At 32.8% G+C, this 22,550-nt stretch overlaps 1 protein-coding gene across 1 annotated transcript; it reads right to left on the reverse strand.

The window, feature by feature from the left end:
• Positions 1 to 17,429: 17,429 nt before the first annotated feature.
• On the reverse strand, positions 17,430 to 19,082 carry LOC143232198 (uncharacterized). Its single transcript, XM_076467347.1, has 3 exons — positions 18,923 to 19,082; positions 18,258 to 18,692; positions 17,430 to 17,602 (listed from the first exon to the last, which is right to left on the reverse strand). Exons 1-2 carry the CDS (start codon positions 18,926 to 18,928, stop codon positions 18,261 to 18,263), a joined length of 438 nt encoding a protein of 145 aa, XP_076323462.1. The 5' UTR covers positions 18,929 to 19,082; the 3' UTR covers positions 17,430 to 17,602; positions 18,258 to 18,260.
• Positions 19,083 to 22,550: the final 3,468 nt, after the last annotated feature.

Below are 22,550 nucleotides of genomic sequence, written 5' to 3' on the forward strand. Positions count from 1 at the left end.
GTTGAGATACTGACTAGCCGCTGATTTTGAGCGATACTGCAAAGTAAGCTGTAGCAAATCTTGAAAACTGTTTTTTTTTTTTTTTATGGCTTCTAAAACTATCTGCTGCCATTCCTAATTTTGAATTTGACCTTAGGATAGACAAGTGTGGTAGCACTCAACGCCATCTCTTAAGTTTATCTTTACCAACAAGTAGCGCGATTTGTGATCATATTTTAACGTTTTCACGACTGGAAAGGCAAACATGATTGGCTCCAGGTTTCGATCTCATGACCCTCACATTGTGGGTAAAGAGCCTTAACTGCTGTACCTTACCAAACCTTTAAAAACTGGTTTGTACACAAAACATAACTGTTAAAGGAAAATGTCTTAGAAAACCCTAGAAATAGACAAATTTTTCTAAAAACCACGGAAAAATCTTTATTAGTACTAATAACAGGCTAAGGTATAACCAAGTATTTATTTGCTAATTCGCAAATATTGCTATCAACAATAAATATTTATTCCGCACCCAGCGACTGACTAGTGATTTCTTTAATAAAATTCATACAACCTCTCTTGAGTTTTATTTAGCTTTAAAGGACATAAATAATTTATTTTTTATTACAACTTAAACGAAGCGAATGACTTGGATATCATGTTAACTTGAAAAAAACGACACCCAAATCTCAAACGCTTTCGAACAGTTCACAGTATTCTTCAGAAAACCATTATAACTGGTCCTTTTTGCTAAGTTCATAATCAGAAAGTAATTGATGTAATATCAAAAATTCTGTTGTCATTTAACACTAAGAAGGTGCTCGAAGCGCTGAAAAACAAGAACAAAATATATAATTAATTTGCTAGTATTTAGTTCATCAGACATGATTTTTTAAACTAATAACCAGTCTTTATCATTAATTATAACTGTCTAGTTTTTTTTATAAAGACGATTTGTTTATTTGAATTTCGCACAAAGCTATTCGAGGGCTATCTGCGCTAACCGTTCCTAATTTTGCAATATAAGACTAGAGGGAAGGCAGCTAGTCATCACCATCCACCGCCAACTCTTGGGCTACTCTTTTACTAACGAATAGTGGGATTGACCGTCACATTATATCGCTCCCACGGCTGAAGGGCGAGCATGTTTGGTGCGATTGCGGATTCGAACTCGTGACCCTTAGATTACGTGCTCTTAAACTCGCATTGTTTTAACTGCATTTAAACATTTCCTATCAGTTGACGGGTATTTCAATTTGTCGCTAACGAAATCACGTCATGTGAACTTTGAAAGAATACTTTAACACAGTTTATACATTAGTAGCCCCCGCTAGTATAGCCGTATGTCTCCGGATTTACAACGCTAAAATGAGGGGTTCGATTTCCCTCCGGGGGCTGAGCAGATATCACTATGTGGCTTTGCTATAAGAAAAACACACATATAGATTAGTTGTTTCCGTTTACTAAACATTACTGATTTTGTGTAATTTTAATAACGGAATAATCTACACGAGTGTTGGATATCCATAAACAAAAAATAACGTAAAAAATGTGCTCCTCACCTTCATGGATTCAAACATCATAAAGGTTTTAGTTATATTATTTTAGATCAGTTAGCTCATAATGCATGAATATTAGTCCATACATGTAAAATTAATTCTTATTCGCACGTGTAGCCTGAGACAAGAAATGTTAAAATGTTTTGATACTCGAAATCTCATTTTGTTCAGATCTGTATTAAAATATCTTGAAAAACTGTCTTGTCTATAAATGCTGTAAAAACCAGCTGTAACTTAAAAATATAATAAGAGTTGGATAAATTTAAATAGGTCAAAATAGGGACTTGTCTAGCAAACTGTACATTTTAAATAGGTATTCTGTTAAACGATGTAAAATTCTGATACAGAATGTCTAATAATCAGCATGCATTTCCACTATACAGAAATTATCTGATAAATACTGTTTTTTCTCACATGGAACGTGTACCAAATAAAATATTTATTGATATGATTTATTTTAACAGACGAACTATTCTTGTTACATTGTCAGTTTCCTTATATCTATGTATACGATATATTATAAAGTATAATTATTCAGTAGAAATGATAATTAAATTTTAGCACAATAACAATTAAACGTTTCATTTTAAAATCACTATTGTTAAACGGACAAATATACTTTGAGGGCAATTTGTAATTTAAGATTTGTAACAGATATATATATAAGTACAGTTACCGATTAATTACCAAGAAATATAACAAGGTACATCATCTTAACATTTTATAATCAGACAAAAATTTCCTGAATATCAAAGAAAACATTTTGTATAAAATTGTGAATTTGTTATTTTGGTCTTGCTTAGTGTAAGTGCAACAATACCGATAACTGAATTATGAAGTATATAAATCAAAACGCAAATAATATTTTTCTTTCAAACCAATGGCGGACGTCTGGTTTCCTTTAAAATAGTATATTAGATGTTTACTGGAAACTACAATATTTTGCTACGCTGGAAGAAACTAAACCTGTAATGCTTTTGTTAAAATTAAAACTAAAGTGAAGAGGAAGTTAAAATAATAATGCTGCACTTACGTAAATTCTAAGTGGTGAGTATTGTTATGTGTGTTAAACTATTATAGTGAACCTGTATAAATAAAACTAAACCTGTAATGTTTTTGTCCATGCTGGGTAAAATTAAAACTAATGTGAAAAGGAAATTAAACTAGCAATACTGAACTCAGGTAAAACCTAAGAGGTGAACATTGTTAAGTATGTTAAACTATTATATTGAACCTGAACAAGTAAAACTAAACCTATAACACAATGTAACGCAAATTTTGTTCCTGGATAGTATATGTTATTTCTTAATTGTTTATGTTGTAAAAGTACAAAAAATGGCCATTATTCCTTTTAAACTTTTGTGACCTGAATAATGAAATTTAGAAACTAACCTATTTTCTTTGTAAAATCGGGCAAATTTGCACATTTTCATTTACATAAGGTCTGAATAAAATAACATATGAATCAAGATTTACATGTATTTTTACTAAAGTTATACAAAAACGGTCAAAATGTTTAGAAGTGAGTAGTTTTTCGAGATTCGCGACTCTAACTTAAATCATTTTAACGTATCAACCTCAGTCTACCATCATGTTTTCGTTATACGCTCCTTGGTAGCGGCGTTCAAAGTCCAGTATATCTTGTTGGAAGCGCTCGCCTTGTTTCTCTGAGTATACTCGTATGTTATCCTTGAATTTATCAAGGAGCGTCAAGGATATGGACTTTCAGGAACATCCTGCAGCCCATTTGGCCGAAGTTCTTCACCAGATCCTCAACCAGTTCCACATAATTTTCGGCCTTGTGATTGCCCAAGAAGCTCCGAACCACTGAGACAAAGCTGCGCCAAGCTTTTTTTCTTTCCTACTCAGCTTCTTGTGGAATTCCGTGTACTCTAGGATATTCTTTATCTTTGGCCTAACGAAGACACCAGCTTTGACCTTTGCCTCAGGCAGCTTGGGGAAGAAGTCTCGAAGGTGCTTGAAGGCTGCAGACTCCATATCAAGAGCTGTGACAAATTGTTTCATAAGACCTAATTTTATGTGCAATGGTGGGAACAACACTTTCTGGAAGTCCACTAGTGGCTCACATTTGACATTGTGCCTTCCCACAGAGAACTTGGTCCGTTGTGCTTCCTGCTGTAGTGCGCTGCGGTGTCCCTGCTTTCCGCTCCTCGCTAGTACAGCGGTAAGTCTACAGATTTACAATGCTAAAATCAAGGGTTTGATTCCCCTTTCTGGACTCAGCAGATAATTCGATGTGGCTTTGCTAAAAAAAAAAGAAAGAAAGAAACCTTGCTGTCTCAAAGGCAAAGATAACAGGAAACTTGGTAAAGCCTCCTTGGAGACCCATCAGCAATGCCACCATTTTGAAGTCTTAGATAACCTCCCAGCCATACTCATCATACTTCAAGGCTTTTAGGAAGACCTTGTGGTGCACGGAAAGATGTTTAAATTTGAAAAGGTCTAAAATTTGTATAATATAAAATCTTACTATTCAAGCAAGCAAAAGTTTTCCGCCTTACCTTCTAGAGTTTTTAGGCAGTGCTCGCATGTAAAATGAGGGGTTTGTCTTGATCCCCGACAGGCATGCCGCAATATGCCTTGTTGGGTTCACACATTCTAGCAGATGCTGTCACAAAGTACGTTTTCGCTCTTGTCTTGATAAATTGGCCACAAACATAGCAGAATGCTTGCAGCTTCTTGACGCCATCTTTGATAAAATCAGATAGGTCTATGTGTTAACTTAGGCAGCTAGAACTAAACTGAAGTAGTGAGTGGTGTGCCCCTGTATATATATTACTATGGAAAGTTCTAGAAAATTCTAAAAGGTTTTTGAAAATTCTCGTAAGTTCTACAACATTCTACAAAGTTCGTGAAAATTCTTGTAAGTTCCAGAAAATTCTCTATCAGCTACTCATCTACCTGGAATGTTCTGTAAAATTGGTAAATTTGAAAATTTCATTGCCCAGGTCACAAAAGCAAAATTTGAAGATAAAAATATGTCTTTTCTATTTACTTTAGGCGTAAGAAATTGGGAAAGAACATTTTCTGCCCAGAAAAAGTAAATATTTTGTTATATAGTGTAACATCAAGTATGGGTTACATGCCCAGAGAAGTAAGACAAACTTGAAATAACAATGCTCGACTTAGTCGAGCAAAATAGATGATTATAGATTTTCTAATGTGGTGTAGTTTTATGCCAGTTTTTGAATAGTCATTGTATATACATTTATGCTTTTTATTAAAATTAATATCAGATGAACTGATCGCCACGCATGATTCTGGAAGTCACATCAACTGTATTACATTATTTGTAAAACAACAAAACAGTCTAATTAGATTATTTCAGGCCTGTGTAAGTTGAGCTTTCATTCTTATAAGAAGATATCTTTGCCCCATGCTGCTTCAATCCAGTCAGCATGCTTTCTGGTTCATTTGAGCTTCATTTTATTTATTTTATTGTGAGGATGGATTTCTTTCTTGAACGTCTTGCTCGAAGACTAGCTGAATACAGGTAAGACCGGATGATGTGTGTAGACTCATTTGTTCCAGAATACAGTTGTCAGCTGCTTTGGAATTTTTCTTCCAACCCTTTCATTTTCTTTACTCAAAACAACCAATCTTTCTATATCTCTGCACCCAGCGGATCACAGTAGACTGGTTTACTTTAATTCTTCTTGCAATCTGCCTGCCTTGTCTTTATTTTAAAAATGATTGCTTATTTCTATGGAGTTAACTCTAAACACTTGAACATGGTAACATCACATACATGTTACAATGGATAGTCTTATAAATAGACTTCAGTCAAGAAGCTCTATTTACGACCAAGAAACGACTGGTGCAATACCAAGACAGTTTAAAAAGCTGCTAAAAAAGTAATTAACGGTATTCCATCCATGAAAAAATACATCTACACGTATTACTGTGAAAAAATTGATGATGCAATGAATTTTTCACAAGTGTATATACAAGTGTATATGATTGCCTTAGTTACAATCTATATTATTTTTTACTATTCATTTAGGCCCGGCATGGCCTAGCGCGTTAAGGCGTGCGCTTCCTAATCTGAGGGTCGCGGGTTCGCGCCCGAGTCGCGGCAAACATGCTCGCCCTCCCAGCCGTGGGGGCGTTATAATGTTACGGTCAATCCCACTAGTATTCGTTGGTAAAAGAGTAGCCCCAAAGTTGGCGGTGGGTAGTGATGACTAGCTGCTTTTCCTCTAGTCTTACACTGCTAAATTAGGGACGGCTAGCACAGATAGCCCTCGAGTAACTTTGTGCGAAATTCCAAAAAACAAAACAAACTATTCATTTTATGGCGAACATAACATCTTGTTTGTAATAGTTGAAATCTGAGATGATTTTACCAATTCATAAAAGTTATACTAATTCAAATATTGAATGATTATGGTAATGTTTTTGTTTAGTGGTATGTGTTTTTAAGTATGAATTGGTAATATACTTTAGTAATTACGCTGTCCTTCAATAAAGAATCTGTGAAACTTTTGACCTCATCAATGGATGAAGTGAGATCTAAGTAGATTAAACTTTTATATATAGAAGAACTCGCTGTAACCAAACACTCTTACAATAAAAAACACAAACTTTGTATACCGTTTAAAACCGGACACTTAAGACCATTAAAGAACAAAGAAATGAACAAGTTAACAACCAGTATCAGTACTTAGTAATCACAACATTTGAAACCATATCCTACAAAAATATTCTCAAATGCCATCCCAACAACGAATGTAATTGTATATAGAGGTGCTTATATTCCCTAAAAATGGATTTTCAGGTCCTCAAAAGACATGCTTCATCAACAATTAGGTGCAACAGGAAACAAAAAAATTAGGTTAAACCAAGAAACCTTCACAGAAAAATGCATTGTTATGAATGAAAGTAATTCTTAAAGATAAACTAATAAATTCGAATAAAAATACTATTTTCTATTTAGTATTTGCTTTCAGTTGTTTAAGTAGTAGCTTTGGTGATTTTTTAAATATTTTTCTCTAATAAAACATTTTATCAATTATAGTAAGAAATGAGAAACTTTAATATTATGTGAGTTGAGAAGGAAAACTTTGCAGTTTGTTATAGGACATTTGGGATAACTTGTAGGGAATTTAACGTATAACAAGAAATGTTGGCTAATGAGATGCATCGATATTCAAACATAAATCCCATATATATAAAACTGTCTATGAATAATTATTTTTAGTTACAATATTTCTAAGTATCTTAACTCTATCAACCCTTTCTAATTAAAGCATTTAAATGTTATTTTCAATCGAATTTACTGTTTTACATAATATCCAAATATTTTATTATTATATTTATAGACTTAGTGATTATTTTTCACAAATCCGTAACATAGCATTATCAACATTTTTATTTCTTTGTTTAATAATTTGATTTTTCCTCTGAAACGTCCCCGGCTGGGACAGGGGTACGTCTTTGGTTTCACAACGCTGAAATCACCGGTTCGATTTCTCTCAATGGTCACAGCAGGTAGACCGATGTGGCTTTGTAATAAGAAAACACACATATGTTATTCTGAAATAATAAACTTGAATTTTAAAAGATGAATTATGATTATTTTTAAATAAATGCACATAAACTTGAACTACACACTAGAGTAATTATATATTTTGAATTATTATGTGATTAGAAGAAGAAAGCCAATTTGATGTAGCATCAGTATATTGAACTACGTTCATAGTTCCCCAGCGGAACAGCGATAAACCTCTGGAGTTACAACGCTTAAATCAGGGATTTGATTTCCCTTGACACAGCAGATAGTCCAATGTGGCCTTCTTATAAGAGAACAGACACACACTATGTTAATATGACTAGAATCCCTGAGAAAACAAGGGATATTATTTACATACAATATGAATAAAAGAAGATTGAAAACAGCTCCATATACACTTGAGCATTTTAAGTTAATAATTTGAAATTATGGTTACATATGTATGTTACAGATTTTTTTCAATTTCACCGAAAGTAAAATTGAGAGGAAAGTCTATGACGTAGAGGCCTAATGCTTTCTCTGATTAGGCATAACTTCTAGGTCCGGCATGGCCATGTGGCTAAGGCGCTGCACTCACAATTCGAAGGTCGCGGGTTCGAATTTCCGTCCCACCAAACTGCTCGCATTTTCAACCATAGGGAGTTGTGATGTAATGGACAATCCTACTATTTACTGGTAAAAAAGTAGATCAAGAGGTGGCGATGAGTGATGACGACTAGCTGCCTTCCCTCTAGTATTATACTGCTGAATTAGGGACGGCTAGTGCAAATAGCCCTCGTGTAGCTTTGCACGAAATTAAAAAAACAAACATACCCTCTGCAATGGACTGAAGTTTCTCCTGTTGAAGGCTCATCAGTACAGCTTGGATTGGCAACTCAGAGAAATATAGTTAGGCCTCTTAGAACGGTGATTTGTATACAACATTAGTAAGCAATAAAATGTTAATCTGAAATTATATTATTAGTTCTAATTAAATTTGCACAACTTTGAAAAAAACACATTATTTATCCGCTTAATTAGACTATAAAAAGTTTAAGACTATGAATTAATTTACATTAATCTTTGATCAAACTAAGCTATCTACATAGATTAGAAGTACAACTGTATGCGTTGTAACGAGCACAACTAATTAAATATAATGTCTAAACCGAGCTATTTAAGGTGGTTAAGGAGGCATTGTTTCATTTATAGATTTTTCAGAGTCTAAGAACTTATTTATAACTTGATCTGATTGACAATGATTTAATGGTTTTGATTTCGCCTTGCAGAAGTTTAATATTAATTTAATATTTCTTAATTTTCTAGGTATGTTAATTATACAACTAAGTTAAATTAATGTTTAAAATTTATGAGATTAGGTTTAGACTTTTTAGACATTAAAATCATGATAATTATACTAATCGTTCAATATCCAAGAAAATAACCTGATAAGAGAAAAATAAAAGCAAATATGATAGTTTTACAGATATTATTTACAAACACTCTTTGTTATAGTATGTTACACTCTTCGATACAATATATTACAAACATTATTTGATACAATATATTACAATCATTATTTGATATAATATATAACAAACATTATTTTATATAATATATAACAAACGTTATTTGATATAATATATTACAAACATCATTTGATGTAACATATTACAAACACTTTTACATAGTATATTACAAACACTCTTTGATATAATATACTACAAACGCAATTTGATATAATACATTACAATGATTATTTGATATAATATATTGCAAACACTCTTTGATATAATATATTACAAACATTATTTGATATAATATATTACAAATATTATTTAATATAATATATTACAAACATTATTTTATATAATATGTTACAAACGTTATTTGATATAATATATTACAAATATTATTTAATATAATATATTACAAACATTATTTTATATAATATGTTACAAACGTTATTTGATATAATATATTGCAAACACTCTTTGATATAATATATTACAAACATTATTTGATATAATATATTACAAATATTATTTAATATAATATATTACAAACATTATTTTATATAATATGTTACAAACGTTATTTGATATAATATATTGCAAACATCATTTGACATAATATATTACAAACACTTTTTAATATAATATACTAGAAATACAATTTGATCTAATATGTTACAAACACAATTTGATACAACATGTTACAAACAATCTTTAATGTGATATATTACACTTTGCTATTTCCTGGTATATTATTTATGTATTTTTAATTGCCGTTTTTAATTTCTATAGTATTCTAAAGTATTTAATAAATATATTGTATATAATGTGATTATTTATTCTTGATGATAATGTAAACAGGAAGAGAGTTGCTAATTTAGAGTAATTCGTAATTTTAGTTGTGACATATATCTCCAAGTTCTTTTAGAAGATTTACTTTATTTGTATGAGATTTTGCGATCTTAGCACTATATTGTCGATTAACATAATTGTTATTATAAATATAATTATCATAAATATAGTTTTACTTTTTTACACTCACTTTATATGAATTTTTCTTCATAGTTCATTAACTTATTTGATATTTTTGCCTTAGTTATACTTTCAACTTCATTTTTAGTTCATGTAATAGTTTCTGAATATGGAGATCATAGGTGTCATGAGTACTCTTCAGTTTTTCTAAATTTTATTGCACATTTAATTTCTTAAGAAAAATACTACTTTTGTGAATAGTGTACATTTTAGCCTCACAAAATCTGCTTATAAAAATAAGGCAAAAAATCATTGTTCTACATTTTCCGCTTTAGTAAAATAATAATATTAACTTTCTTTTTAAAAATACCTCTCCCAGTGGTACGTTTGTGGACTTGTACCACCAGAAACAGGTTTTCAACATCGTGGTGGACAGAGTACTGACAACCTTTTGTGTGACTTTTTGCTTAATAACAAAACAACAACAATATATTTTTTTAAAATTTATTACAGTTTTGTTTCTTTGTTGCGAAGTACAAAGCTGCACAATGAGCTATCTGTACTGTGCCCACTAAAGGTATCGAGACCTGATTTTCAGCGTTATCAGCAGCCACATTTACAGTTGTGCCATTGGGAATAAATTTTATTATTACTTAACCAATTGTCTCTCGTTTATTTGAATGTTAGTTTATTTACGTTCGTGTTTTTGTGCTTTTATTTATTTCTTCTAATTAAATTATGTTAGAAATATTGTTGTTTCCCTTAAAACTCATATGAAAAAACTAATTTTATTATTTTGAATTGGTAAGAAGTGGTAAAACATCATCTAGAATAACTAAATACGAGGTCTGTTCAAAAGATACGCGGACTGACGTCATAAAACAAAATTTACTTTATTTAGAAGTTACAGGTCTGGGACCCCTTCAAAGTACTCTCCTCCCCAACGCACACACTTATCCCAACGGTGTTTCCACTTGTTGAAACAGTCCTGGTACGCTTCTTTTGTAATATCCTCCAGCACCTTCGTCGCATTTGCCTTAATCTCGGGAATCGACTCAAATCTTCTTCCTTTCAAGGGTCTTTTGAGTTTGGGGAACAAGAAAAAATCGCAAGGAGCAAGGTCAGGTGAGTAGAGGGTGGGGAAGAACAGTGATCGAGTGTTTGGCCAAAAACTCACGAGTTCTGAGGGCTTAATTTCGCAGCAACGCGGTGCATCTTCAATTTTTCGGTCAAAATCTCGTAACAAGATCCAACTGATATTCCACACTCTTCAGCAAGCTCCCTGACAGTCAAACGTCGATTTGCCCGCACCAGGGTGTTGGTTTTGTCGATGTGTGGGTCGTCAGTTGACGTGGAAGGACGTCCAGGACGCTCATCATCTTCAATGGACTGTCGACCATCCTTAAAACGTTCATGCCACTTGAAACATGCCGTACGCTTCATAGCAACATCACCGTAAGCCGTGTTAAGCATAGCAAAAGTTTCAGTCGCAGATTTTCCAAGTTTAACACAAAATTTCACAGCAAGTCGTTGCTCCTTCAGGTCATTCATTCTGAAATCCGCCAAACGAAAAATTGCACTTCACTTAAAACCGCGTAGCTAATACACAAATAAAGATATCTGCAATCGGGAAATGGCGTCGTAATCAGCTGATCTGTGCGAACCTAGCGGCACCAAGCGGATTCCCCTGGAACCAACTGGAGCCGCGCAATTCAAACAGTCCGCGTATTTTTTGAACAGCTCTCGTATACTTAATAAAATGAATTCCTCACAAGTATGTAATAACGTCACTTAATAACGGGAGGATGGAGAAGGACATTTTCAGAAAAAAATGAATATATAAATTCGAATGAGTTTTAAATTGGATGACAAATAAGCAGACTGGACACATTTGATTTGAAACAATGTGAAAACAATATTTATTAACTTATTTTGAGTCCTGAGACCATCACCATCATTGTTGCACCTTGGATACTAATTCCCAGGAAGCTGTTCCTAATCCCTAATTTAACAGTGAAAGGCAAGAAATAAGGCAGTCATTCAACACTACTCCAACTCCTGGGCTACATTTTACCAATGAATAGTGGGATTGACTGTCATAACGTAACACCTCTACGGCTGAAAGAGTACTCATGTTCGATGACTTGGATTTGAGCCCGAACTCACAGATCATCAGCTCTCTATCTCGCAAAAAATGAATTTCAGCGCAGCTAAATGTTATGAGAATCAAGCAGAACTGAATAAGAAACAAGGTTCCAAGTTTGCAAGTTTTTTCTGTGATGGCGTCACCACATGACTGGTGAAATACGTCAGGAGGGACATATAAACATTTTCCACTAGGTCAACAAAAGGTCAATGCAGTATAATGCTGTCTGACATGAGAGAGAGAGAAATTTACAGATGCGTCTAGAACTGAGAAATTTTGTTTTGCTGAATTGTTGGTTAGTGTATGATTCTTGGGTTTTTATTTTTTATGTTAGTCAAGATCGTTTCACCTAAACCAATATCATAATTTTAATCTTAATAAAACACATTTTAATATTTTCTCAATTTTTATCAAGTTGAGGTTTATCCTTAGATCCGCGTAACTTTTGTTACACATCTCAACATTGCTTCTCAAATAGCAGAAATTTCGTTTTTGGTTTGGTTTGGTTTTTGAATTTTGCGCAAAGTTACACGAGAACTATCTGCGCTAGCCGTCCCTAATTTAGCAGTGTAAGACTAGGGGGAAAGCAACTAGTCATCACCACCCACCGCCAACTCTTGGGCTACTCTTTTACCAACGAATAGTGGGATTGACCGTCACTTTATAACGACCTCACGGCTGAAAGGGCGAGCATGTTTGGTTGACGGGGATTCGAACCCACGACCCTCGGATTACGAGTCGAGTACCTTAACCACCTGACTATACCAGGCCCATTTTGTCTTAGAATCAAGATAAAAATTCCAAAGGAAACAAAGTTCACAAGAGAGTTTTTTTTTATATTAACGGTGTTTAACAACAAACAACTATGTTCTCGTATTTGCTAGTTACATTGCAAACTCTTGATAGATATTGCTGAAAAAGTCTCCCCTACAATATGGAGTTTATAGATATGTTTAAAAGACATTTTGGCACAGCTGAATAGTCCTGCAAATTACTTGTTCCTGAAAATCAGTTCAGTGAGAACTGAAAGTTGTGAAATAAAATAGCCACATTAATTTGGCTAACTCGATTAGCAAATGCAAGATGTTGCTTATCTCAGTTTTCACTTTATGAGAAAAAAAATGAATAGCTAATGATAAACCAAGTATATAATCAAAAGTTAAATGTAGTTGAAATAATATAATTTCATTTATAGGGTTACTCTAATATTTCCTAGAATATCTTTGCTTAGATTTATCTTGTCCTAAAAGTATTACTTAAACTTCACATACAAGTAATGATTCGAATAATAAAACAGCGTTACAAATCTTTTGTTATATACAGTTACGAATTTTACCAAACATTTGTTTTTTCCAAAATAAACATAAATCGAAAGTGATCCGGTAGAGTAACAGAAATCTTGCATGTTATACAGCAAGCTACTTGAAGAATTTCTGAAGAAACGGATATTTTTAGAGAAACTCCTAACTTTATAGGACGAGTATGCTATCATTAAAACATTTATACAGGCTACACCCACTGTAATAAATATATTGTTGCTCATTACAATAAAACAAATGAATGAATATTGATTGTTTCACTAAGGAACAATATAAATTTGTTTTTCTTACCAAAACTTTTATTGTTTGCGCTCTTATCATATTCATATTTTTTACATAATAATATTTTCAGAATACTGTTACATGTGATGGCTACTTGTCTTATCTATTTCAATTTATAATTTTGTCAGTCTTTTGTTTTATTCATTAGTTAGTAACATATTACAATTTTAATTATAATTATTCTATAATATTCTAATCTTCAATAGTGTACCAAGGTTCGTCTTTCTGGCCTTGTGATACAAGTTTCTCTACATGTCACTGTTGTTATTTTCATAGCCGGGTATGGCTTAGCGCGTAAGGCGTGCGACTCGTAATCCGAGGGTAGCGGGTTCGCGCCCGCGCCGCGCTAAACATGTTCGCCCTCCCAACCGTGGGGGTGTATAATGTGAGGGTCAAAAAGACATTTCATTTCTGATAACAAAAAACATCACCAATATTTATTGTTTCAAGATAAGATATCGTGACAATAGTCATTCTATTCTGTAATCTTAAACTTTGACATCTACATTTAAATTAAGGAATATTATTTTAAATCATAAGCAAAATAATTGTTATTAAGTGCAAATATACACAACAGGCAATAAGTTCTTTGCAAACCGCAGGTATCAGAACCTTATTTTTAGCGTTGTAAGCTTTCATATTTGTCGCTAAACCTTCGAGAGAGCAAAAGATAAGAAAATTATTTGAACTTTCCACATATTGAAAAGGTTAGAAAGATGTGCAAATAAACAGGAATACAGTTTTTAGTGTGAAATGATAGCACGAACCTTTTTCGCGCTGTTCAGCTAAGAGAAGTGAACCTCATATTTTAATATTGCAAGTCTGCAAAATTACTAATAATTCATCAATGATCATAATGACAGAGCTAATCTGATACTTTATTAAAAATATTTATGCCTTCATTAAACTCTTACATGAGCTACTATTACATATCTACTCAGTATATTTCTAAATCTTAGAAAATTTAATCCAAGTCACATAATTATCCAAAATATTTAAAAAAATATTTTTGTCACGTGTCAAACTATTCAAATATCCAGTGCCTTTTTTTTTTATTTACACACTTTTAGTGTTTTTTGTATACAATTATTGACTTATTTTTCGACGTAACAATACGAAAAACAGGTAACAAATGAAACATTTTCAGTATTTGAAACTGAAAGAAGCGGAGATCTCATAAGTTATCAAGAGGACGAGTGGTGGGTGCTTGTATATGTGTAGAGGCATCGGTATTATGGAATGTTTTATTCATGGCTTCTCAAAGACATCAACCGTTGGAAGTGGTGCTCTAGGGGAGATGCTTAACCTGGGAAGGAGCATGTGTGTTTTTTATAGCAAAGCCACATTAGACTATCTGCTGGATCTAGTGACGGGAATCGAACCCCTGATTTTAGCGTTGTAAGTACGAAGACTTGCTGCTCTCCTATGGGATATCGCGGGGAAGAAAAAAGTGGCGGAGTGTCACACTTCCCTGCAACACACACATCTGCTGCCAAAATGCAACGGTACAGTCACCATTCTAAGCATCATAGAAATTATAGTTTTAAATATAACTCCAGAGACACCAATCGATCAGTCATTGCCTCTTTCTTTAAAACATTTTTTGTAATATTGAGGACTCAAAGTACTTGTCTTTAGCGTTTAAAAATGCCAATGTGACTGGCAGACAGAAAAAACAACATGTGGATAGGTGTTATATCCTGTCTGTCATGATCAGTTCTTTCGACAGCAGTCAGAATTTTACTATCCCCAACCGTGCTGTGTGTTTTATCAGAGACAACAGCCAGTCAGATCAACTGTTAATTAAATTTAGGAAAATGTTGCTTCAGGGTGATTAGCATACAATCTCTGATGTGGAAAAATGCAATTGATGAAGTATTCTTGCGATAATGAAATAAATTGAAGGATGATTTGGAAAACACTTTTTTTGGCATAGTTTGGTCAATTAATTTTGTTAGAAAAGCGAATAGTACTCAGAGTGTAGTAGAACATTTTTGCTAATCATGTGTAGCTCAAACAGTATTTTCACCTCATGATAAGAAACCAAATTGCTTAACAATGTAGAATGATCGTGATGTTTTTAAATAAGTTCAATGATTGCATTATCACATTCCGATTTGATATATTTAGGATGATTTAAAAAGTTGCATTTTATAATGATCAGGGGCCTGGCATGGCCTAGCGCGTTAAGGCGTGCACTTCGTAATTTGAGGGTCGCGGGTTCGCGCCCGAGTCGCGCCAAAACATGCTCGCCCTCCCAGCCGTGGGGCGTTATAATGTGACGATCAATCCTGCTATTTCGTTGGTAAAAAAGTAGCCCAAGAGTTGGCGATGGGTGGTGATGACTAGCTGCCTTCCCTCTAGTCTTACACTGCTAAATTAGCACAGATAGCCCTCGAGTAGATTTGTGCTAAATTCCCAAACAAACAAAACAAAAGTTGTTATTTTCTTTACCTGTCATGTTTCATACATTCAGCATGCTCTTTCACAGGTACTTGATAGCTCCAGATTTTACTTCGAAATTAAAGTTGGTTTTAACGTGCTGGTAGGTGTGGAAGTAATCAATAAAATTAACTCATACAAAAACATTGATAACTTTTCCAGTTAAAAATTTAAAACAATAGCTTTGTGATGAAAGAACACTAAAAGATGAATACATTGAAATATTTAGTCAACGCGAGGTCAAAAGCAGTATCTTGCAAAAACTGTATATCTGTTGTTATGCACTACTTTATTTGCTAGTTATTTAATAATTTCATTTATCGTTTAATGTTTCGGAAAATTTTAATATACTAGGCTTCTGTAAGATATATAAGGTAATACATTTTAAAAAACTCACTTGAAGATAATTTGTCGCGAAACAGTTTCTTATTTTGATTTTAATATTGTAACATTTTATATTATAATGAACTAACACTTCTTAGTTAATGTATCATCGATAACACCCTCCCCTCTCCCTGCACACTTGTAAAAATACGTGAGTACACATATAGCTTCTAAAAATCAATCACATGTTTCATGTACGTCGTATTTATTGTGAAACTTTAATTCTTTAAAATCGTTTTACATTATTTTTTGGTTCGTTATTCAGAGTAAAATTATATCAAAATTTAAAAAATAAAATATCAATATTTCATCAGTGTCTTTGCAATGTCTAAACGTTTGTTTATATTTTGATGAAATATGTTGAATATACATAAAAATTGCGATTATTAGAATAAAGATTCTGTTCATGTTTTAAAGTAAATAATAATTTTACGATTTAAGTATTACTTGTGATAACTTCTTCGACAGGAATAACAAAAGTTTTGTGTATTTTCAGTTTGCATAAGGTTTAATTATGAAATAATATTTAAGTTTGTAATCTGAATTATTATTCAAATTGTGCTTGGCAATTACAACAGTTTCTAGTCATACGACGTTTATCTGAAAACAACATAAACATATAAACTCCATTGTTTAGAATTATATTGTAATAATATAGTAATGATGAGTAATGTATAACTCGATATTTAAAGCTTAACTAATTGAATAACTTTATTTGTAACACACAAAATTATATCAGATGCATGTTCAGATTTTACGTAACGTACGTTATTTGTTTGTTGGCTCAAAACTAACATATTAGTTTGTTATTACGGCCGAAAAGATCATTAACAGGAAAGTACCCAACTGATGAACTGACTTATTCTAAACTTTGTTAACTAGATACATAAAAAAATATATTCAATTAACTACACTGAAAAATTAGGTTGAGCTTAAATTTTGTTCTACGTACATAGTTTACTATGATCAGTAGTAACTATTTTTATCATAAAAATAAATGAAAGCAACGTATACATAAATTTTCTTTACATAGTATTTACGGGCCAACAAAATGCTGAAATTACCTTGCAATAAGCGGTAAAAACGATATGTTTTAAGCTGTTCCTGTGTTTACATTTGATCAGTATATGTAGTCTTTAGAAACCTAAACTTCTTAAGGTAACTTTTTAAAGATTCAAATTAAACATATTCTCTCAGGCTTGTTACATTATTAGAATTCTAAACAGAGAGAAATTAAATGGCTTGCGTAATCCAAACTTTTATGTCCAAAATAAGTAAGTATTTATATAAGTTGCTTTAGTAAAGTACACAACACGTTAAGAATAAACGAATATATTTTTATTAGGTTCCTCCAAATCACACGTAAAATATATTATGTTTACATCCCCAGAAAATCGTCTTAAGCAAAAAGATGGAAACAACTAACAGTCAATATTCTGGTATGGATCATTGATAACATCCAGTTAGTAGCAGGAATCGATGGCCATAGGTAACTGTTGCAGAAAAAATGAAATATAGATGTTAAATCAATAATGCACATTTTTTAGCATTAACAAAGTTTTTTTTATCACAAGTGTTGTTTCACTGTAATGACGTCAAACTTATTTTTGTCGTTTGATACTTTGCTTATTGAAAGTTTCTCTAGATATTGGAGAATTTTGCAGAAAATATCTTTAAAACATATCCATTAATAAAGTAAAAATGATTTTAATCTGAATACAGCATCATATGGGCAAGTATTATACCTAGTTTTATATCATTTCAAACATTTGTCTCTATAGTTATATTATAAAAGGAAAATAACGTGTTAATAACAAGACATCCAATAAGAAGGGTGAATTTATGTTTGAAATGTTAACACTTTTACTATCATGATATTATACAAAACTTATGAAGCAGGATATAAAGGATAGATAATTCTAAAAATGAAAGTTACAGATAAAGAGTTCTTTTCAGTAAGATTTACTTAACAAAGTGTTTCCTATGTACATGTAACGCGAACTAGCAATAGACAGAAACTAAACCCATCTAACAGAAATAACGGATTCCACGTTAGGTAAATACAGCATGTACATTATTTTTCATACTTTTATATGCTTTTTAATAGATTATTTATTAAAAGTAAAAGTTTTGTTATTTCATACTTACTGCTTAGTGCAGCAAACCCTTGCCCAAGCCAAGTCCGTAGCCATAACCACCTAGCCCATAGCCATAACCCAGGCCAAGTCCGTAGCCATAACCACCAAGCCCATAGCCATAACCCAAACCGCCAAGTCCATAGCCATGACTCAAACCGCCAAGTCCATAACCATAGCCTAGTCCACCCAAGGCAAAGCCATGGCCAAGGCCAAATCCACCGTGGTTCACAGCAGTGTTATGGGCAGCGGCACGTCCAACAGGGATTCCACGAAGGATGGCACCTTCATGGTTAGCAGCAGCTCCTTGAGCTCGAGCAAAGGCACCAGTGGGGTCAGGACCACCATAACTTGCTGCATAAGCAGGGGCTACGACACCAGCGCCATAATAGCCTCCAAGTAAACCAGCCTGAGAGCAAGCGAGAAGACCAAGGAAAAAAGCGGCGAACTACAGAGAGAAAAATAATTTTATTATTATATCTAATTCATTATTTTAATGAGATGTTTTCACATAGTGAAAGTTTGAAAAAATCTAAAACACTATGTTTTGTACAATTTACATTTTTGCATCATAGAATAATATATGGTTGAATTTTTTTCTCGATTATAAAACTAAAGAAAATGCTAAAAGTAAAACAGTTAAAGACTTAACTGATGTTTACATAAAACTATACTCACCAGCATGTTTGTAGCTGTGACTTCTGGCAGAGTAGCCAAGTTTGTGCTTTCGGTGTTTTGTTTCGACCCTTTTATACTAACTTTTGACAGAATAAAAAAAAGTAAAATGTTTTCAGTTCATATTTCACATGTCAGGCCTCTACAAGACTTTAAAAGTTTCCTAGAGCTTTGACCTTCATCATGATATTACATTCAAAAGAAAAACTCTACTTCACAAGTAATAGTAATGCTTATAACTTGACAATATTTTACATGACTTAATAGGTGTGGCATATGCGTGTACTAAATATTTTAAGTTTTTTTTACGAGATCACAAAACTTTAATTTATCAACTGGTCCGTAGAAGGACAACAACATTTATCGTGCGCTATTAGAGTAACCACAAGGACAGCAACACTATGGTGCATGATATACTATTTATTTCAGACATTTCACTGAAAATAAAAAGTCCAGGAAAACACTACTAAACAAGACTATTTTACATTTAATTATTCATGTTTTTCGATATTTCCAAACTGTGTGTTTGTTTATAGAAATACTTTACAATATTTCCAATCAAAAGTCAGGACACATTTACAGGAAAAATTTCTTACAATAATAATATTAGAGCTTTGAAGCAAATGTGTGATTTTTAACCCACATTTTAACTCACAAATTATTCTTAAACATCTATTTTTTGTCTGTTTTTCCTAAAATACTCACTGTTTATTTTTCAGAAGAAATAAATATTGTCTAGATTCTTTTTGCAAAAAGGGTTTCTATGCACCTCGAGTTATTTTGCCCCATTCACAAAAAAATGTTATTGCAAGTTTAAAGTTTAAGGTAAATTGCATTAAATAATTGATTATTCTTAATATGTTGTGAAAGTAGTACCGATAGAACTACATTTTATAGTCAAATTTCATGGTTTTAGTAATACATAAGCTTTTACCTTAGTATTATTAAAATAATGTCGTAACGAGTTAAACAATATGTTAAATGAGAATGATAAATCAGAACAAGTATTCATCTCTGAAACTTTCCAATCCATGGAATAATGTTTGTTTCTTTGTGACTTTCGCACAAAGCTACGCGAGGGATAGTGCGTTAGCCGTCCCACATTTAGCAGTGTAAAGCAGCTAGTCATTCATCACCACCCACCGCCAAACCTTGTGCTACACTTTTAACAACGAATAGTGGGATTGATTGTCACACTATAATGCCCTTACGGCTGAAGAGGCGACTATCTTTGATGTAACGAGGATTCGAATCCGTGATCTTCAGATTAAGAATCGAGTGCCCTAACCATCTGGTCATCCCGGGCCTATGGAATAGTGAATCGATAGAAAGATCAGTACTGACTCTATCGACGATTTTAACTTACAAATATTTTCTAGTTTATTAACACAACTAAAGCTTATATTCTCAGTTTTGAAGGAAGTACTTTATAGAAGAAGACGTATCGAACCATATCTCTGTGAACACCACTAAGTTGTGCAGTTAGCTATGATCCACGTTTTCACCTAGTGATGCTCAGTGATTCGGCGACAATTTGAAGATTTATAATATGAACAGTTGGGTTTCGATACCAACAGTTTTGTGCTTGAGAACAAACTTTACCTAATTCTAGCTTTTGTTTTGAAAAAAATGAGTAAAATAATCCGGTAAGGATTTATAGTGAGCGCATTAAAAGTTACATAATAATACCCCATAGTAAATTACAACATTCTGGTTTTTAGTAAGATAGTTTATTTAGAAATATTTTCTGTAATTTTCATCTAGTTTCAGAATTTACAATCCAACAAATACAACTAATAAATGGCTACTGAATGATTGATAATAATTAATCAAAGTCATTTCATTTCTGATAACAAAAAACATCACCAATATTTATTGTTTGAAGATAAGATATCGTGATAATAGTCATTCTATTCTGTAATCTTAAACTTTGACATCTACATTTAAATCAAGGAATATTATTTTAAATCATAAGCAAAATAATTGTTATTAAGTGCAAATATACACAATAGGCAATAAGTGCTTTGCAAACCGCAGGTATCAGAACCTTATTTTTAGCGTTGTAAGCTTTCATATTTGTCGCTAAACCTTCGAGAGAGCAAAAGATAAGAAAATTATTTGAACTTTCCACATATTGAAAAGGTTAGAAAGATGTGCAAATAAACAGGAATACAGTTTTTAGTGTGAAATGATAGCACGAACCTTTTTCGCGCCGTTCAGCTAAGAGAAGTGAACCTCATATTTTAATATTGCAAGTCTGCAAAATTACTAATAATTCATCAATGATCATAATGACAGAGCTAATCTGATACTTTATTAAAAATATTTATGCCTTCATTAAACTCTTACATGAGCTAATATTACATATCTACTCAGTATATTTCTAAATCTTAGAAAATTTAATCCAAGTCACATAATTATCCAAAATATTTAAAAAAAATATTTTTGTCACGTGTCAAACTATTCAAATATCCAATGCCTTTTTTTTATTTACACACTTTTAGTGTTTTTTGTATACAATTATTGACTTATTTTTCGACGTAACAATACGAAAAACAGGTAACAAATGAAACATTTTCAGTATTTGAAACTGAAAGAAGCGGAGATCTCATAAGTTATCAAGAGGACGAGTGGTGGGTGCTTGTATATGTGTAGAGGCATCGGTATTATGGAATGTTTTATTCATGGCTTCTCAAAGACATCAACCGTTGGAAGTGGTGCTCTAGGGGAGATGCTTAACCTGGGAAGGAGCATGTGTGTTTTCTTATAGCAAAGCCACATTAGACTATCTGCTGGATCTAGTGACGGGAATCGAACCCCTGATTTTAGCGTTGTAAGTACGAAGACTTGCTACTCTCCTATGGGGTATCGCGGGGAAGAAAAAAGTGACGGAGTGTCACACTTCCCTGCAACACACACATCTGCTGCCAAAATGCAACGGTACAGTCACCATTCTAAGCATCATAGAAATTATAGTTTTAAATATAACTCCAGAGACACCAATCGATCAGTCATTGTCTCTTTCTTTAAAACATTTTTTGTAATATTGAGGACTCAACGTACTTGTCTTTAGCGTTTAAAAATGCCAATATGACTGGCAGACAGAAAAAACAACATGTGGATAGGTGTTATATCCTGTCTGTCATGATCAGTTCTTTCGACAGCAGTCAGAATTTTACTATCCCCAACCGTGCTGTGTGTTTTATCAGAGACAACAGCCAGTCAGATTAACTGTTAATTAAATTTAGGAAAATGTTGCTTCAGGGTGATTAGCATACAATCTCTGATGTGGAAAAATGCAATTGATGAAGTATTCTTGCGATAATGAAATAAATTGAAGGATGATTTGGAAAACACTTTTTTGGCATAGTTTGGTCAATTAATTTTGTTAGAAAAGCGAATAGTACTCAGAGTGCAGTCGAACATTTTTGCTAATCATGTGTAGCTCAAACAGTATTTTCACCTCATGATAAGAAACCAAATCGCTTAACAATATAGAGTAATCGTGATGTTTTTAAATAAGTTTAATGATTGCATTATCACATTCCGATTTGATATATTTAGGATGATTTAAAAAAGTTGCATTTTATAATGATCAGGGGCCTGGCATGGCCTAGCGCGTTAAACTACA

Source organism: Tachypleus tridentatus, chromosome 11 (genome assembly GCF_004210375.1).
Source record: "Tachypleus tridentatus isolate NWPU-2018 chromosome 11, ASM421037v1, whole genome shotgun sequence".
NCBI classification, from domain to species: Eukaryota; Metazoa; Arthropoda; class Merostomata; order Xiphosura; family Limulidae; genus Tachypleus; species Tachypleus tridentatus.